The 19,699-nt window shown below is 44.8% G+C and overlaps 1 protein-coding gene across 1 annotated transcript in view; it reads left to right on the forward strand.

Annotated features, from left to right (window-relative positions):
• The window catches only part of LOC124709021 (epidermal growth factor-like protein 8), a 164,331-nt gene that overhangs the window by 49,293 nt on the left and 95,339 nt on the right, over window positions 1-19,699 (forward strand). Inside the window, exon 3 of the mRNA XM_047240700.1 lies at window positions 4,287-4,405. Within this exon, the coding sequence (XP_047096656.1) occupies window positions 4,287-4,405 (119 nt within the window). The remainder of the gene's footprint in view (window positions 1-4,286; window positions 4,406-19,699) is intronic.

A 19,699-nucleotide genomic window follows, 5' to 3' on the forward strand; every position in this document is an offset into this window, starting at 1 on the left:
TTGTAGCGCATCTATAGAGGATACCTCTTACAGAACACTGGTGCGACCCATTATTTAGTACTGCTCGAGTCTTTTGGATATCAGGTCGGATGATTCGGAGGCTTGCTGTAAGATTTACAATGAGTAGGTTCGATCAACGCGCGAGTATTACGGAAATATTCCGTGACTCAATTGGAATCCCTGGAGAGGAGAAGACAGACTTCTCGCGGAAAAGTAATGAGAAAGTTTAGAGAATCGGCATTTGTGACAAATGCTGACCGATCCAACTCTATCAGTTGTACATCTCGCGTAAGGACCGTGAAGACAAAATACGAGAAATCGGGTCCCGTGCGGGAAGCATATACACAAGTGTTCTATCATCGCTCCATTTACGAGTGGAGCGGAAAGAAAATGACTGGTAGTGGTACAAAGTACGCACCGCTACACAGCGTACTGTGCCTTGCAGATCATGTATGTACGAAGGGCGTTTAAAAAGTCCATGCAAAAATAAAAACTACTTACGTGTTTGGGATAACCTTTTTTATTTTTCGACATCGTCTGCTTTTAGACTTAAACACTTCGTCCAACGCTGTTCTAATTTGTTGATCCCTTCTGAATAATAGGAATTGTCCAAGTCTGCAAAATAGCTATTAGTTGCTGCAATCACCTCCTCATTTGAATAAAATCTTTGTCCCACCAGCCATTTCTTCAAATTGGGGAACAAATAGTAGTCCGAGGGAGCCAAGACTGGAAAACAGGGGAGATGTGAAACGAGTTTTCAGACGGTCCAGTAACGATGAATAATATGCACCTATGATAGTTTTATCCATTTCCAGATAGTCGATGAGGTTTATCCCTTGCCAATCCCAAAAGACAGTCGCCATAAACTTTCCAGCCGAAGGAGTGGTCTTCGCCCATTTTGGTCCGATTCCGTTTTTGTTCAAGCGTGACCAATCGCGGAACCCATCTTGCGGATAGCTTTCTCATGTCCAAATGTGTATGCAAAATACAGTGTACCCATTCATTCGAGATGCCCATAGCACTAGCAGTCTCACGCACCTTAACTCTTCTGTCACACATCACCATATCATGGATTTCATCAATGATTTCTGGAGTTGTAACCTCCAGAGGGCGTCCAGAACGTTCAGCATCACTTGCGCCCATATGGCCACTCCGAACATTTTGAAACCACTTATAAACTGTTCTGATCGAAGGTGCAGAGTCGCCGTAATGTTTATCAAGCTTCTCTTTAGTCTTCTGAGGCGTTTTTCCTTCATAAAGTAATGTTTAATCACCACACGAAATTCTTCTTCGCCATTTTTTTTTACAATCACTCGCCTTCCTTGATTCACACCAATGCCAAACACAGAAAAATAGACCAATGTGGCTGAAACTTGGTGTGCATTCTTTCCAAACATGCTACTAACAAAACATGACTTTGATAGGCGCCGGTGGTGCCATCTCGGACTATGCACGGACTTTTCAAACGCCCCTCGTAGCTGTAGATGAAGAAAAGTGCTTGAAAAAAACCGGCGAAAGGGTATGGTACGTTTTACTTGAGTAAGAAGAAAACTTTGTGCAAGATGGCTGCCGCATTTTTATGAATGTTTATTGAAAGAGAATTGGAAAATGAATCTTTCGACTGCTTTAAAAACAGTCACACTATATAAATAAATGGGTGACTTAGCGACTGGATTGAAGAAGAAAAATCACCTTTCAGAATGGCAATGCACCTGCCCCGAAAGGTGCTTTAAAAATGGCAAAATTAAATTATTAGTTTATTTACCAGGTTTAACACCTTCTGGTTTTTCATAGTGTCCTCATGTTATTTATGAGAAATTTTTTGTTCTAAAAATTCCTTTTGCGGTAAGATTTACACCTGTTGCTTGCAGAAATCTTTCAACGAAAACGTTCTACACACGAAAGGAACAAAATGGTTCAAATGGCTCTGAGCACTATGGGACTTAACTGCTGTGGTCATCAGTCCCCTAGAACTTGGAACTACTTAAACCTAACTAACCTAAGGACATCACACACATCCATGCCCAAGGCAGGATTCGAACCTGCGACTGCAGCGGCCGCGCGGTTCCAGACTGTAGCGCCTAGAACCGCTCGGCCACCCCGGCCGGCACGAAAGGAACAAAAGCATACCTCACGTGGAAATATGAGGCAAAAGATCTGCAATAACACTATTGGGATTTGTAGTTGGTCAGTTGGTCAGGCGTTGCTGTTCTTAGTCTAAATTCAAATTTTGTGAAGAGAAGTGTTTCAACTGAGAGACCACCACACGTCAGTTCGCTCAAGAAATTGTTGTTTGCAGTGTGTCTCACAACAGATCGCTCGTTAGCACCAGTTATGGCCAAATGGCTCTGAGCACTATGGGACTTAACTACTGTGGTCATCAGTCCCCTAGAACTTAGAACTACTTAAACGTAACTAACCTGAGGACATCACACACATCCATGCCCGAGGCAGGATTCGAACCTGCGACCGTAGCAGTCGCGCGGTTCCGGACTGCGCGCCTAGAACCGCTAGACCACCGCTGCCGGCCAGCACCAGTTATCAAAGAAGGCGTAGTATCCATACCTCACAGTTTCTGCGTATTATTTGAGTACTGAAAGTATATTTTTCTGGAAATAACTTCTTCTGTTTGAAAATTTAAGTGTAGTTGTGAGGTATTTCCTATTCATAATAAACAACCGGCAGTTGGATTTTACAACAACGAAAGTACAAACGAAATTGTTAGCTCGTCAGAACGCTGCTGTGACAAAAGTAATGTTAAGCCTCCGCTACTGTAAATTACTTTATTTACCACGCTATATGTATCAGATGGCTAGCCTCCATCATCATGTGTAATAATGTGAGTACGTAAGTTACTCCTATAAATGGGTAACCAAAGTATGTCGTAAATGACGATGTTTCGAGCTTTTTCTTCGAGCATTTATATTCAGCTACTCAGAACTCATTTGTTAGTGGTTATCACAGAGATGCATATTGCGTGACTTAGCATTGTGCTTAGATTGGGGCCAATCTTTTTTTTTTGTGATATGAATGCCATGCTGTATTTGCAAGTGGAAGTAAGTGGAAGTTTATTATACGTATTATACTGTTACGGTGTGAAATTGTTATATTTTCTTATTTGCTCCAATTACTTCCGTGCTGGATATTTCCACTGCACTTATTTGCGCCTGACAGTTAGTGGCTTAAAGCCCCATCGTTTATGTCACAAAGACAAACGTTGATACGAACGAGTAACGTAATTCACGAGTTTGTGTAAACACATACCTCCTTCAGTCTTTCTCCAGGGACAACAGACATAACAGGAACCAGTAACAAGTGTTTTTCAAGTAATCGAGCATGACTTCATAAGTAAAATATTTCAAATACTCTTTAAATGTTCATCTCCCCACACCTGATGAAGTTAGCCTTCCAAAAACATGTAGTGCGGTGAATACATTAACCACAGTATTTCTGTTACAAGGGGGATCAAAATTAAACTTTAAAGGAAACACACGGTAAACTAAAATTACGTATTCACTCTCAGCAAACTGCAGAGCACGAAACGCTTTATGCTTAGGAGTCGCCATTATGCTTACTTGGCCTATGTGGTGTTGCAAGCGGGAAAACAATAAAGCAGTACCCGTGCGTTTCCTTATCTGAACCTGCCTGAGTTACTCTTTAATTTTGGCATTGAAGTAACAATCCACAACGCTTATAGTTGATAGTATTAAGGGTCGTGACTTTGAAATTCCTTTAAGACACCCTGTATATTGCAATCCAGGTTGATCAGCGCGCTAGACGGGAACACAGACTTAATCTTCATGTAAAATCCACACAACTCCCTTTTATAACCACTCATAACATAAAATATACTCTCGATGATCATTGCCATTACTTACTTACCTTTGAGTCTACCTATGGTGAAGACAACACGCTCAACCCTACCTTCCGACCACAACAAATGGAGCCAAAAACTAATATCACTGAAAAAGTGCTCTCTGTGCTTCCTTCTGGACGGTTCTCGTGGGCTGTGAAAATAAACAAGCATTATGCTAAGTAAAATATCGTGGTTTCCTTACGACTGCAACCACATTACTCCGGCTCGCCAAGGGTTTGCATTCTTTAGGTAACCATCTGCTCAAGGTGAAGTCTCCATCAAAGTTTCGAGTTTCATTCCAGATAAATTTCCAAAAATAAACTTTTCAATGATAATTTACTTAAGAGCACGACTCAGTTAGAATGCTTAGAAATCATATGGCTTACCTGGTGCGGGATCAGCTAATACGTGCCCTCGCCTCTCTTTACAGGACGGTGTACCAGAAGGCCTTCCGCACGGTGTACTCGACTCGCTACAGCAAACACTCCTCGTTCGCCTGCTGTCCCGGCTGGACGCAGGTGAAGCCCACCAGCTATGGATGCATGCAAGGTGAGTCTCACATTCTGCACTGAGCTATGCCTATACTTGCTTAATTTGCGTAGAGAGAAGCTATGTGAAGGCAAGCTGTTCTTAATCGTTTCTCCGGTACAGATCACAGTGAATTGATAACGCTAGTTTCTAACGAGTGTAGACGTTAGAAAAGCCATGTTATTTCATTATAATAATCATTAACACCAATGTTCAGGATTTCCAGTCATGGCAGTGGAAATGTTACCATTTTGTAAGATTCTACCCCCGGCAAATGTAACCCTTGCGCCGTTGAAGTAACATATTCAAGTTAAATGGCTGGATATACCTTATGCTTTACGCATCACAACGCTGCCAAACGTCTACTTCAGAAATATGAGGCTTTAGAATTCAGCTTCCGATGCATATTCTTTGGGGCTATGCAGTCGACTCTGACGAACGCCTTACCGATAGAAGCTGCTGAACATCCGTTGACGACAGTACCTGGCGAGAAAATGTATTTGTCATAAGATCAAGTCGACTATTTAATAGATTAACTACCCTCCTACGAGCAATAGGACACAATTTTCCGTTCAGTGGTTCCTTCTGTTATTGCCAGTAATGAACGTGTCTGCTTTGATCCGTTCGATTAATCCCATTTGGGATTCCATTCAGATAGCAGCTGAAAAAATCTAAATATTCACTATTACAGTTTAATGGATAGGAGCTTTGGCACAATTCATTCAAGTTTTAAATATTACGATAGTTTTTATTGGCTACATTGTGCTCAAGCATTTAATGATAGCTCTCAGTATTAGCAGTACAGCGTGCATTCTTTGCCGCCAAGCAGAAGTATTTGGAAGTAATTTCGAATGTCGTCATATTGTACTACGAGGACGAATCAATAAGTAAGTCGCAAACTGTGGTAGAGACACCAGTGCCGCGTGTAGCAGCTCAGGTTTATTTTACTTTTTCAAAAGGCTCCCCCGGTAAATTTAAACACTTGTCCTATCGTAACTGATGAAGAGGTAATGAACAGAAACTGGGCACAAAATAAATTTGTGACACTATTCGATTAAAAGAAGAGATCAGTGGATAGATCTCTTTCTGAGACATCAATGAATCACCAGTTTAGTATTGGAAGGACGTGTGAGGGGGGAGACGGGTGTATAAATCGTAGAGATTCCAAGAGATGAATACAGTAAGCAAATTCAGAAGGATATAGGTTGCAGCGCTTATTCAGAGATGAAGAGCCTTTGACAGGACAGAGTAGCATGGAGAGCTGCATCAAACCAATCTTCGGACTGGAGACCATAACAACAGCAGCAACATCCCGTTCGCCAAGACCTTAAAAGCCTGCAGCATGGAGTTCTTGTGACAGCGTTCGCATCCAGCGAGTGATCTCTCGAGCTGTAACAAGTTTATTTGGTTCCTTGCATTGCTGCAACCCACAAGACCTATGTGTCGTGCGGGTAGCGAAAGACTCTTAGACAGGCAAACAATGTGGCATTTAGTGGATAATCAGGATGGCCAGGATTTTCCTTGTTTGTGATTTTTGTTTGTTTGTTAAATTCCACATCCAACTCAATACAGCTTTCCATGAAACATAGTTATAATCATATACGAGGCAAATTTCACTATCAACGTTCTCTGCGGACAGTCCCTTGGCTCATAAAAATCGTGTTGTGGGGTACACACTTGCGGCAAAGCTGCCATATTGGTCAGACTGCACATCATTTAGCGTTGGCGCGGAATACTGTGTGTCGGCTACCTTCCAAACGAAATGTTTTGCCATCTTCTAGATATCCACAGGCGCTAAATATGATATACGGTACTCCGGAGTCTCCGACTTATTTACTAATTCACCATACCATAGGCTTTCCAATTTTGTCCCTGTTCTGGTTTAGATAACCTGAAGTTCTAGTTTTCACAAACTAATTATAGTATCAGACCCAAAAATATATTGCAAATACGGCAACCGTCTTACACATACGTTTCATGCAGTTAATTCTTCACGTCAAATGTAGCGCACTCTTTCTTATAACATGCTTATGACATTAGATATTTCATACATGTTTAATAACCATTCATCCACAAAAAAACTGTGCGCTTTCTGGATGTTTTCATGTGTCGATTCAGCGGTGGGATGTGTTTCATGTGGATCATTCTAAAGAGGAGAAATCAGTCACTTGTTTATCATCTGTTGAAATTTAAGATACAGACTTCTTCAGTAACATTGCAACTTTCCTTCCAAATAAAACGTCCAAACCATTTAATTTTTTCTTAACGACAAGGTTTTCAAGTTTTTTTCATTTGAAAGAAATAGACGAAAAACGACCACTTTAATATGTTACATAAATAAAACTGATCTACAGAAAATTTATTCTTTACTTACATTACTACGCTACTTGTACCAACATAGCAGAAGAAAAATTTCATTCACGTTAACGCCATGTCGCACCTGCCAGGAACTTTTTGGTTTTGAACTCGTAAACGGATCCTGTATTAGTGAGTGGTGTAAACGTAGATCGTTGGATAATAAGATATTCCAGATTGTCATTTACTTTTAGTCTAAACGTTTTGTTCATCTCATCATTCACTTAATTTACAAAAGGCTTCGCAGTAACAGCTTTCGAGACTTCTTGTATTCTTCTTTATAATCAGTAGTGATGGATTTTAGCTAAGCCTCACTTCTGTGAAGTCTGATTTACTAAAGTTGGTTACACTGATTAATTATTAGATAAAGTTGCCTGAGTGTGGCATTCGTAAGTACATCCTACAAATTATAAATATGAATGTATGTATATATGTATGTACACATGTTCCACATCGAACCCTAAACCACAGGACTGGTTTCAGTCACCCACCTAGCAAAGGGATGGGGATGGCAGTAAAAAAGCAGTATAGATATTTTAGTCATCCAGCATTTAAGGATGAGAGCAAACGTTATACATATATTAAAACCTTTACGAAACATTTTCTCGCTGACTGTCCCCCAAAATGATGAAAGGAAAAAAGTTTATCACTTACTACGTTTTTACTGTTCATGCAGTAAAACTGTCGCTTCAAGCATGATGTTTTAGTTTATTACTTCTTTACTGCTAATTGTATTCGTGCCACATTTTTTCAGGCGGTATTTAGATGTGCTGCTTAATGTACCAGAAAAATTACATCTTTGAACAACGCTTAATTCAAGAGATATGACATCATAAATACTGACATACGTGAAAAACTACTGTATCATGCAAGACGTTTAAATTAATTATTTCGTTGTTACTAACTCTATTCGCAACACTTTTCGGAAACTGTATCCACATCTGCCACTGAATGTACCTACAAAAATATATCATTGTCCGACACATAGTTCAGGAAATATGACGTCACATACAGAGATGCGTGAAAAACTGCCTCATCACGCATGAAGTCTTAATTAATTACTTCTGACAAGTAATCCCTTGAGTGCGAGGTCGCAAAAGGCCAATGGTGTTTACGACATTCGACGCCCCACATATTGTCTAATATGCAAACACGATATTCGCTGCTAGTGGAAACAGGGAGCGAGAAAAGAGATACCCAGTGGTGTGTGTGTGTGTGTGTGGGTTGAGGTTTTCGGGCGCTAAACAGCGTGGTCATCAGCGCCCAAACGCATAGAAACAGGAACACATGCGGAGAAGAGACGAAGACGGACAGCGAACAAGGAGAACGGCTAAAAGACACAGACCTGACGCAGTTACAAATCCTCACATACAGAGGCAAAACAAGAGGAGAAGAAACGCACTAAAAAGGAAAGGAAACACAAGGAAAAGAGAACAGAAATTGAAGGGAAACAAGTAGGTAATCGTGACTGGCGGACCTCTTACCTAAAACCTGGGTGAACCAGTCACCCAGCAGCACATTAAAATCCTCTCCCTAAAATCCGAGGCAACAAATTTGACAGGACACAAAACCGTAAGACCTTAACCACAGTCGTTGCGTCGTCTTGCAAAATAGAGGGCAAATCCGGTGGCAAGGAAACCACCGCCCTCTGGTCAGAGAATAAAGGACAGTCAAGTAAAATGTGGCGGACAGTTATCTGGACGCCACAAGCACTACAGATTGGTGGGTCCTCCCGCCGGAGTAAAAAACCGTGCGTTAAGGGACTGTGCCCGATGCGGAGGCGGGTGAGGAGAACCTCATCCCGCCTGCATGACTGGTTGGACGTACGCCATGGCCGCGTGGTGGCCTTGACCAAACGCAGCTTATTTTCACCGACTGCCAGCCACTCCTCTTCCCATTGACGCATAACACGAGAACGCAAAAGGGAGGTAACAGCATGGAGGGGGACGGCACATTCAACAACGTGAGGGAGGGAACATGCATCTTTGGCAGCCACATCCGCCAGTTCGTTTCCCCTAATACCCACGTGCCCCGGCACCCAGCAGAAAGAAACCTCCTTCCCCTGCCGTTGCAGGTGGAGTAGGGCATCATGGATGTTCTGGACTACCGTATCCGCTGGGTACAAGTGTTGCATGGTCTGAAGGGCACTCAGAGAGTCAGAACAGATGAGAAACTTAAGACTGGGAACACATCTCATCTGCTCCAATGCCCGCAAGATCGCAAACAATTCGGCATCAAAGATGGTAAACGCTGCAGGAAGCCGTAATTTGATGACTCGATCAGGGAAAACCACAGCACAACCTACAGAGTCCCCCTGTTTAGAGCCATCCGTAAATACTGGTACATGGTCAGGATGCTGGTTTAAAATATCGTAAAATAAGGAGGTAAAAACAAACGCAGGAGTGCAGCTCCTCTGGTACTCTGACAAGTCTAAAATGACGCTGGGCCTCTGGAGCAACCAGGGAGGCAGGCGGGTAAAACCCTGGAGTTGGGGTGCCACACGCTCCACACCAAGGGACTCAAGCAAATGCTTGGCACGAATCCCAAATGGTCTCGTTGCCCTTGGACGACTGGAAAAGAGACGTTCCATAGGCGGTCGGGCAACAGTAGGGTATGCAGGGGAGGGAGGACAGGCAAGGAATTGACACACTCGTCGCACCATGAAGAGTTTCCGCCGGATGGCGAGCGGCGGTTCCCCTGCCTCAGCACACAGGCTGGGGATGGGACTGGTACGGAAGGCACCAGTGGCCAGCCTGATACCCTCATGGTGTACTGCGTCAAGAATCTTCAGATACGAAGGCCTCGCTGACCCATACACAGTGCATCCATAGTCAAGACGCGACCGGACGAAAGCCCTATAAAACTGCAGCAGACGCGCCCGATCTGCTCCCCAGGACCGATGGCTCAAACACTTCAAAATATTCAGCGCCTTCAGGGCCCGCACCTTGAGGTCTTTAAGGTGCGGCAACCACGACAACTTGGAATCAAAAGTGAGGCCCAGGAACCTCACAGTGTCTCTAAAAGGAAGAATGGTGCCCCTCAGACGCAATTCAGGGGAGGTAAAAGCACGTCGAGAACGATTAAAATGAACACACACACATTTGTCTGCAGAAAAGGTAAAACCCGTCTTCGCAGTCCATGCCTCTAATCGCTTTATCGTAAGCTGCAGCTGCCGACTAGCAGTGACAAGACTGGAGGAAGAACAGAAAACAGCAAAATCGTCCACAAACAAGGAGCACTGCGCAGGACTCCGGATTGTGGACGTGATACTGTTAATGGCGACGGCAAAGAGGGTGACACTTAACACGCTTCCCTGAGGAACACCATTCTCCTGCACGTACAAATCAGATAGCACATTACCAACCCGATATCGAAAGAGGCGGCGGGAAAGAAAGGACCGAATGAAGATGGGGAGATGGCCACGAAAGCCCCACTGATGGAGTTGATTGAGGATAAGGCGGCGCCAAGTAGTGTCATACGCCTTATTAATGTCAAAGAATACACCTAGACAATGCTGGTTACGTAAGAAGGCCTGCTGGATGACCGCCTCAAGCAGGGTCAAGTTGTCTATAGTTGAACGACATCTCCGAAAGCCACACTGAGAGTGGCTAAGGAGCTGCCTGGTCTCGAGCAGCCAAACCAGGCGACGGTTGACCATGCGTTCCAATGTCTTCCCGACACAGCTCGTCAAAGCAATACTCCGATAACTACTGGGATGCATTCGGTCCTTTCCCGGTTTGAGGAGGGGAACCAAAATCGCCTCCCTCCACGAGTCAGGGAACGTGCCGGATGACCATATCATATTAAAACAATTCAGGAGTACTTCCTTGGATGGCAGCAACAAGTGCTGCAGCATGCTGTACAGGATTTGATCAGCACCTGGCGCAGTATCATGAGCCACAGACAGCGCCGAATCCAGTTCCCACATTGTGAAGGGGCAGTTGTAGGGTTCAGAATTTGGAGACCGGAAGTCCAAGTGATCCCTCTCGATAGCAGTGCGGTAGCGGCAGAAATCTGGATCACAGTTCATAGTGGCAGTAGATTCGGCAAAATACGTGGCCAGTGTCTGGGCAATGTCTCTCGGCGCCGTGAGTAGACTACCCTGATGCAGCAATGCTGTGACAGGTAGTTGGCTGCGTTTCCCGGAGATCCTCCTGATGGCTTCCCACACTTTTGTTGAACTAGTGGAGCGGGAGATGGAGTTCAAGAACGATTGCCATGACCGTCGTTTGCTCTCTTTAATCACTCGCCGCGCCTTGGCCCTTGCCACCCGAAAGGCCGCAAGATTGTCAGCTGAGGGACGGCACTTGAAGCGGCGCAGAGCTGCACGGCGGGCTCGGATGGCTGAGCGGCACTCAGTGGTCCACCAAGGGACAAGGCGCCTCTTGGGATGACTTGAGGACCGTGGGATCGACAATTCAGCAGCATGGGAGATCACGGCTGTAACATGGTCGACCCATTCGTGGACGCTGGCACGGTGTTCCAAAACAGCTAAATCGCTGAAAAGTGTCCAGTCAGCTCTGCAGAGGTTCCACCTGGGTGGCACTGGTAATGCTACAGTCTCATCCAGGAGGCGAATCCAAAGGGGGAAGTGGTCACTAGAATGGAGGTCAGCGGCAACCTCCCACAGAGCAGAATCCGCGAGTGCTGGAGAGCAAAAGGAAAGGTCAATAGCTGACGACGACCCAGAAGCAGTACTGAAATGAGTGGGAGCACCAGAGTTGAGGATGCACAGTTCTTCGGATGCCATGAGGCTTTCCAGAATGCGACCCCTGGGGCAAGTAGTCGTAGAGCCCCATAAGACATTATGAGCATTGAAGTCCCCCAGAAGGAGAAATGGGCGGGGGAGTTGGGTAATAAGGTCTGTGAGAGCCTCAGAGTCTATGGCGTCCTGAGGCGGTAAGTAAACGGAACAGATTGTGAGCCTCTGCCCCACAAGAAGGTCAACTGCAACTGCTTGCAAGTCCGTAACGAGAGGGAGCTCAGATGAGTGGTGCATGTCATGGACAAAAACCGCAACACCACCCTTTGCCCTTTCCCCCATCAGATCATCTTTTCGATACACGGTATAGCCCCGTAAAGAAGGAGCATCAGTGGCCCGGAAATGTGTCTCTTGGAGACATAAGCACAAGGGGCGCTCTCGTACAAGGAGTTGTAATTCGGCCACATGCGTCCTGAACCCATTCAGGTTCCACTGTAATATGGGAGCCAGTGATCAGGGTGGCTGAATTTTCACCCTGCCCCTGTGCTTTGGAGGAGAGCCCGTACTGGCCGGAGATTTATTCCTGGGGCGAGAAGATCGCCCCCGGTCGACATCAATGTCCATCAGCTCCGATGGCGACCCAAGGGAGATGTCAGATAGTACGATGGCATCATCATCGGACTGACCGTGACTAGTCTCCTCAGGTGGCAAAACCTTCACCTTTGGCGTCTTCGTCTTGGGGGGCTTAGAATGCAGAACCTTGTCAACAGTTGGAGCTTTACTCGCCTGGGCAGAAGGTGCCATATGGGGAGGTGCAGGAAGTACCCCAATGTCAGCAACCACGGCCTTGTCCGATGTTGTGGGGAGAGCTGCAGGTTGCAAAACAACCGCAGCAGCACAAGTGCACTGGCAAATGCAGGTATTAGTGCTGACACTAGCAACCTCCGTTTGTGTAGCAACAGTGGCCAACTGTACCGGTTTCTGCAGAGTGGAAGCGAAAGATGTTGTAAACACAGGAGGCTGCATGGCCTTAAAGAGCTTCTTGGCCTCACCATAGGGGATGCGCTTAGATGTTTTGATCTCCTGTATCTTCCGTTCCTCGAGATAGATGGGGCAGACCCGGCTCCAGACAGGGTGACTCCCAGAGCAATTCACGCACTTCACAGGCGATGAACAATCGGCTCCTTCATGGGCAGGCTGACCACATTTACCGCAAGTGGCTATCCCATTGCACCCCAACGTAGTATGCCCAAAGCGCTGACATTTAAAACAGCGCATTGGGTTGGGGAAATATGGCCGTACTGGCAAACGTAAGAAACCCGCTTTAACATGCTCTGGGAGTCTCGGGCGATTGAAAGTGAGAATAAACGAGTCGGATTTGACTAGGTCCCCATCGACTCGTTTCATAATATGCTGCACGTCGACAATACCTTCGTCAGCCCACTCAGATTTCAACTCGTCCTTGGGGATATCCACCAAGTCCCTACATGTCACAACACCCTTACTATAGTTCAAAGTGGAGTGGAGCTCGGTCTCGATAGCGTACTCTCCGAGACAGGTTGCTTTCCTAAGAGAAGTGACTTGACGGGAACTAGAAGTTTCAACTAACAGAGTCCCATTGCGCAGACGCTTCACAGATTTCAGTGTTCCTGCAATTCCCTCAAGACCCTTGTGGATGTAAAAGGGAGAAACTCTCTCAAAGCTACCTTCCTTCCGTTTGACAATCAAAAACACATTCTGGATATCAGCATGTGCTCTGTTACGACAGTCTGATAAATCTCTAGTAACACCAGGCGCTGGAGGACTCGCAGCACGAAGTCGCTTTTTCGATTGGGTGTGTTTTCCTACCAGTGGCCCACCCAATCCACTGGTAGGGGGAAACGTAGAGGTCGAAGGGTCCATTGTGGTCCCACGAGCAGCTAGGGAACTAAAGGTCCGCTCAGACAGAGCCCCGCGTGCCTGAGTAAGCCTTATACAACTGGGGTGCGGCAGGTGCCCCAGAGGTTGCCCGCTTGCGACTGTTCCACCCCAACAGCCATGCATCTTATAGGCGCGCAGCACACCATAAGATTGAGGGGTTTTTATAGAGGTTTACCTTCCTCGCAATCCAGGCGGTCAAGCCAAGATTACCATTCCCCGCAGCATACAACATTCCACCGCTGCGCCATGCGGTGGTCGCTGAAGCATGTCCGGGGTTTACGGTGACAGGAGACTGGCGGCGCTGACCAGTCCCCAGCTCAGGACCCCGGGGTCGCCAAGCCCGTACTCAGCAAATGAATGCTGAGCCCCTGGGGGGCCCAGTGGTGAGCACAGCATGAGACTATAATGTATAGAGCAGCTGAACTGCTTAGTCGCCGAGTAACTCGCAACAGTGCTATAATGTTAATGGTGTTGATACAAAGCAGAGCAATGGCAGCCGGCCGCTGTGGCCGAGCGGTTCTAGGCGCTTCAGTCTGGAACCGCGCGACTGCTATGGTCGCACGTTCGAATCCTGCCTCGGGCATCGATGTGTGTAATGTCCTTAGGTTAGTTAGGTTTAAGTAGTTCTAAGTTCTAGGGGACTGATGACCTCAGAAGTTAATTCCCATAGTGCTCAGAACCATTTGAACCACTGTCCACCGCGACGTTAAATGCCTCCTGATGGTGTTGCGGCAACGTGACACAGTAAGGAACATAAGCGGAAGAGAGACGAATGGATAGTCATCATAGCGAAGATCCACTGATATAAGCGGTTACGACAATGTGCACGATGTTGTGGCCCTGCGACTGGAAACGAGAAGCTGCTCGCCTGTCCCATAGTGCTCAGAGCCAAAGCAAGCATTGCATTATATCTACAACAACAGTTTCCGTAGTTAACTTATCATCAGAAAGGAACCCAAGGAATTCCACAGAATAAGAAAATTTGGCACATGAAACATTAGTCTTTCTGCAAGATAAGTCAGTGGAATGTATGGTATCGTATACGCTCGACTGTACGGACAATATACATGAGAAGTAGAAGCATGACGAAATATGCCTAACAAGTGAGAGCGATACTGAAACTGGTGTCTAGCCATGTAGTTCATCATCCTCGTCGGGCAGGGACACACAAATCCCGTCTCCAGAGAAACGTATAAAGAGACAGTCGTTCTCCAAAGAGCGGGTATTAAACGTAATTACGTGCCTGGAAGGTACTCCGCGGAACAGCTATGAACACTTGATCAGTAGAGGAGATGTGTTTCACATTAGCGAAGATGAACGAGTGGTCATAGCTCCTCAGGTATGCAATTTAGAGCCCATGTTTATTGGACATTTTTTCTTGTTTTTGTCCACACTATCACCACTGAAAGTTACCAGCCCTACACTCTACGCAACACAAGAACCGGTACATGTATTCAACTGTCAGAGGTATCAGAACGGTTCTCGTTTATAACTTTCGACTCGTTCGTTTCCGGTGCAGGGATCCTTACTTCAAATTAATACATTTATCGTTCTCCATCATCCTGGAAAGTCTGTAACATCATCACGGAATCACCCGGTGTATACGTACCTTTACAGACGCTCGCGCCTATAACTTTGACGCTCTGTAGTCTCGTTGGATGACGTTTCCGGACAGCCATTCCTATTCAAAATACTATGTACTCACTCCCCTCTACATGTCCTAGAAGTCTGTAACGGGAATTTCCGACCACCATGTACAGTGTGATGAAGTTTAAGACTGAATTACGGGACTTCCTGTCGGGCAACACCGACAGCTCCATAGAAGAGTATTTTCACAGAAGATTATTTTATAACAACAGTTACATAAGTATCGTTCATGATGTTAAACCATTTCACTGTATTGCACATAAATGTACATCTCTGTCTTCTTTCCACATTTCAGAAGCCACTCACCGTGTCATCCATGGAGTACGGCTAACCTAATGTCACTGAAATTAGGACCAAAGGGAAATACAAACATGAGCCGTAGAGAAAGATGAAATGTTTCCAGCGATGAAGGCTTCCGATTCGACAGTGAAAGCACGATTAAATTAGCTAAGGTTTCTAAAGACGTACTCAGATTCGCAAAGGTGATATTTATCCACAAGGAAGGGCGGTGAACACAAACAAGGTAGACGTCTAATTTTGACTCAGTGAAGGACTATATTCTCCGCACCACAAATTACTAAAAGTATAGCACATACACAATTAATAAACAACGCTGAAGCAATATTTATGACGTGGTGAAATTAATAAATAAATCCGAGAAATAAAATAAAAATGCGCTATTAATGTGGTTAAATGGACGCTAAGGTATTCGGTGCAATGAAGTAGCGTCTGACCTCATAAAAGTGAGCATGTACGTGCCTATTTCCTCCGCATTTAATACCTGCTGTGGTAAAGATCACTGCATGAAAAAGGGTTACTGCACAGTTCAGTCCAGCTCACAGTACCGACAAAACCGTGGTGCAGCCTAAAACTTGTTCCGAGGACACAGTTAACATCGATTAACCGAGTAAGGTTGGAGCACACGTATTGCCATGCTATATATACTATCCGATACATTGAATATCCAGAAGAGATTGGAGATCCGAAAAACGCTACATTCTGAACCACTAATCGTGCTGTGCACAAAAGTGCTTTCTGGGTCCTTGTTGATACTAACTACTATACACTGTTTCGTCTTGTTACGGAAATGTAGTAAGGAATGTTTGACAGGCGCCATTTGTGTTCATTATGTACTCTTGCGCGCTGTCATCGTAGCACGGTACTAGTATGTGTGCACTCGTTTTTCAGTGGTACATTTATGTGTGTACCTCTCGATATTTCACAATACATTTGTAGACAAATTTTACACAGTACTTACATCAGTTTCAATCAGTATACGGAACGACAGTGGGTAAAAATGTTTTGCACAGTATCTATTAAGTTCTTTAAAAAAACTCTCTAATATTTCTAAAATTCAAGAAAGGTTATTTTAAAATGCATATTTGCTTTAAAAACACATTCAAATTACATTCATTAATGCCAGTCACAGTAATGTGCCCACCGCTTATGGTCGACGTCAACGTTCAATACCCACTCACAGACGGCGGGTGGCAGCACTAGCAGTGGAGGGTATATAAACTGTTCCGGGCGACGCCGAAAACGCTGAAGTTGTCATCGTAGTGCGGAAACGGGGCGATTTGTCTGACGCCTAAAGGACATGATCATTGGTTCTCGACCCACAGGTGGAAGCATTTCCAAAAAGGCTAAGTTTTTAAATTGTTCGCATGCCACCGTGGTTAAATTATAGGCTACAATGGCAAAATCCTCCCCCCGTGAACCATGGACCTTGCCGTTGGTGGAGAGACTTGCGTGCCTCAGCGATACAGATAGCCGTACCGTAGGTGCAACCACAACGGATGGGTAACTGTTGAGAGGCCAGACAAACGCCTGGTTCCTGAAGAGGGGCAGCAGCCTTTTCAGTAGTTGCAGGGGCAACAGTCTGGATGATTGACTGATCTGGCCTTGTAACACTAACCAAAACGGCCTTCCTGTGCTGGTACTGCGAACGGCTGAAAGCAGGGGAAACTACAGCCGTAATGTTTCCCGAGGGCATGCAGCTTTACTGTATGGTTAAATGATGAGGGCGTCCTCTTGGGTAAAATATTCCGGAGGTAAAATAGTCCCCCATTCGGATCTCCGGGCGGGGACTACTGAAGAGGACGTCGTTATCAGGAGAAAGAAAACTGGCGTTCTACGGATCGGAGCGTGGAATGTCAGATACCTTAATCGGGCAGCTAGGTTAGAAAATTTAAAAAGGGAAATGGATAGGTTAAAGTTAGATATAGTGGGAATTAGTGAAGTTCGGTGGCAGGAGGAACAAGACTTTTGGTCAGGCGAATACAGGATCATAAATACAAAATCAAATAGGGGTAATGCAGGAGTTGCTTTAATAATGAATAGGAAAATAGGAGTGCGGGTAAGCTACTACAAACAGCATAATGAACGCATTATTGTGGCCAAGATAGACACGAAGCCCACGCCTACTACAGTAGTACAAGTTTATATGCCAACTAGTTCTGCAGATGACGAAGAAATTGAAGAAATGTATGATGAAGTCAAAGAAATTATTCAGATAGTGAAGGGAGACGAAAATTTAATAGTGATGGGCGACTGGAATTCGGTAGTAGGAAAAGGGAGAGAAGGAAACGTAGTAGGTGAATATGGATTGGGGCTAAGAAATGAAAGAGGAAGCCGCTTGGTAGAATTTTGCACGGAGCACAACTTAATCATAGCTAACACTTGGTTCAAGAATCATGAAAGAAGGTTGTATACATGGAAGAACCATGGAGATACTGAAAGGTTTCAGATACATTATATAATGGTAAGACAGAGCTTTAGGAACCAGGTTTTAAATTGTAACACATTTCCAGGGGCAGATGTGGACTCTGACCACAATCTATTGGTTATCAACTGTAGGTTAAAATTGAAGAAACTGCAAAAAGGTGGGAATTTAAGAAGATGGGACCTGGATAAACTGACTAAACCAGAGGTTATACAAAGTTTCAGGGAGAGCATAACGAAACAATTGACAGGAATGGGGGAAAGAAATACAGTAGAAGAGGAATGGGTAGCTTTGAGGGATGAAGTAGTGAAGGCAGCAGAGGATCCAGTAGGTAAAAAGACAAGGGCTAGTAGAACTCCTTGGGTAACAGAAGAAACGTTGAATTGATGAAAGGAGAAAATATAAAAACGCAGTAAATGAAGCAGGCAAAAAGGAATACAAACGTCTCAAAAATGAGATTGACAGGAAGTGCAAAATGGCTAAGCAGGGATGGCTGGAGGACAAATGTAAGGTTGTAGAGGCTTATCTCACTAGGGGTAAGATAGATACTGCCTACAGGAAAATTAAAGAGACCTTTGGAGAAGTCCGCAGCTCGTGGTCGTGCGGTAGCGTTCTCGCTTCCCACGCCCGGGTTCCCAGGTTCGATTCCCGGCGGAGTCAGGGATTTTCTCTGCCTCGTGATGACTGGGTGTTGTGTGATGTCCTTAGGTTAGTTAGGTTTAAGTAATTCTAAGTTCTAGGGGACTGATGACCATAGCTGTTAAGTCCCATAGTGCTCAGAGCCTTTGGAGAAAAGAGAACCACTTGTATGAATATCAAGAGCTCAGATGGAAACCCAGTTCTAAGCAAAGAAGGGAAAGCAGAAAGGTGGAAGAAGTATATAGAGAGTCTGTACAAGGGCGATGTAGTTGAGGACAATATTATCGAAATGGAAGAGGATGTAGATGAAGATTAAATGGGAGATACGATACTGCGTAAAGAGTTTGACAGAGCACTGAAAGACCTGAGTCGGAACAAGGCCCTGGGAGTAGACAACATTCCATTAGAACTACTGACGGCCTTGGGAGAGCCAGTCCTGACGAAACTCTACCATCTGGTGAGCAAGATGTATGAGACAGACGAAATACCCTCAGACTTCAAGAAGAATATAATAATTCCAATCCCAAAGAAAGCAGGTGTTGACAGATGTGAAAATTACCGAACTATCAGTTTAATAAGTCACAGCTGCAAAATACTAATACGAATTCCTTACAGACGAATGGAATAACTAGTAGAAGCCGACCTCGGGGAAGATCGGTTAGGATTCCGTAGAAATATTGGAACACGTGAGGCAATACTGACCCTACGACTTATCTTAGAAGCTAGATTAAGGAAAGGCAAACTTACGTTTCTAGCATTTGTAGACTTAGAGAAAGCGTTTGACAATGTTGACTGGAATACGCTCTTTCAAATTCTGAAGGTGGCAGGGGTAAAATACAGGGAGCGACAAGCTATTTACAATTTGTACAGAAACGAGATGGCAGTTATAAGAGTCGAGGGACATGAAAGGGAAGCAGTGGTTGGGAAGGGAGTGAGACAGGGTTGTAGCCTATCCCCGATGTTATTCAATCTTTCAATCTTTATATTGAGCAAGCAGTGAAGGAAACAAGAGAAAAATTCGGAGTAGGTATTAAAATACATGGAGAAGTAATAAAAACTTTGAGGTTTGCTGATGACATTGTAATTCTGTCAGAGACAGCAAAGGACCTGGAAGAGCAGTTGAACAGAATGGACAGCGTCTTGGAAGCAGGGTATAAGATGAACATCAACAAAAGCAAAACGAGTATAATGGAATGTAGTCGAATCAAGTCGGGTGATGCTGAGAGAATTAGATTAGGAAATGAGACACTTAAAGTAGTAAAGGAGTTTTGCTGTTTGGGGAGCAAAATAACTGATAAGGGTCGAAGTAGAGAGGATATAAAATGTAGAC

This window comes from Schistocerca piceifrons, chromosome 1 (genome assembly GCF_021461385.2).
Source record: "Schistocerca piceifrons isolate TAMUIC-IGC-003096 chromosome 1, iqSchPice1.1, whole genome shotgun sequence".
Taxonomy (NCBI): domain Eukaryota; kingdom Metazoa; phylum Arthropoda; class Insecta; order Orthoptera; family Acrididae; genus Schistocerca; species Schistocerca piceifrons.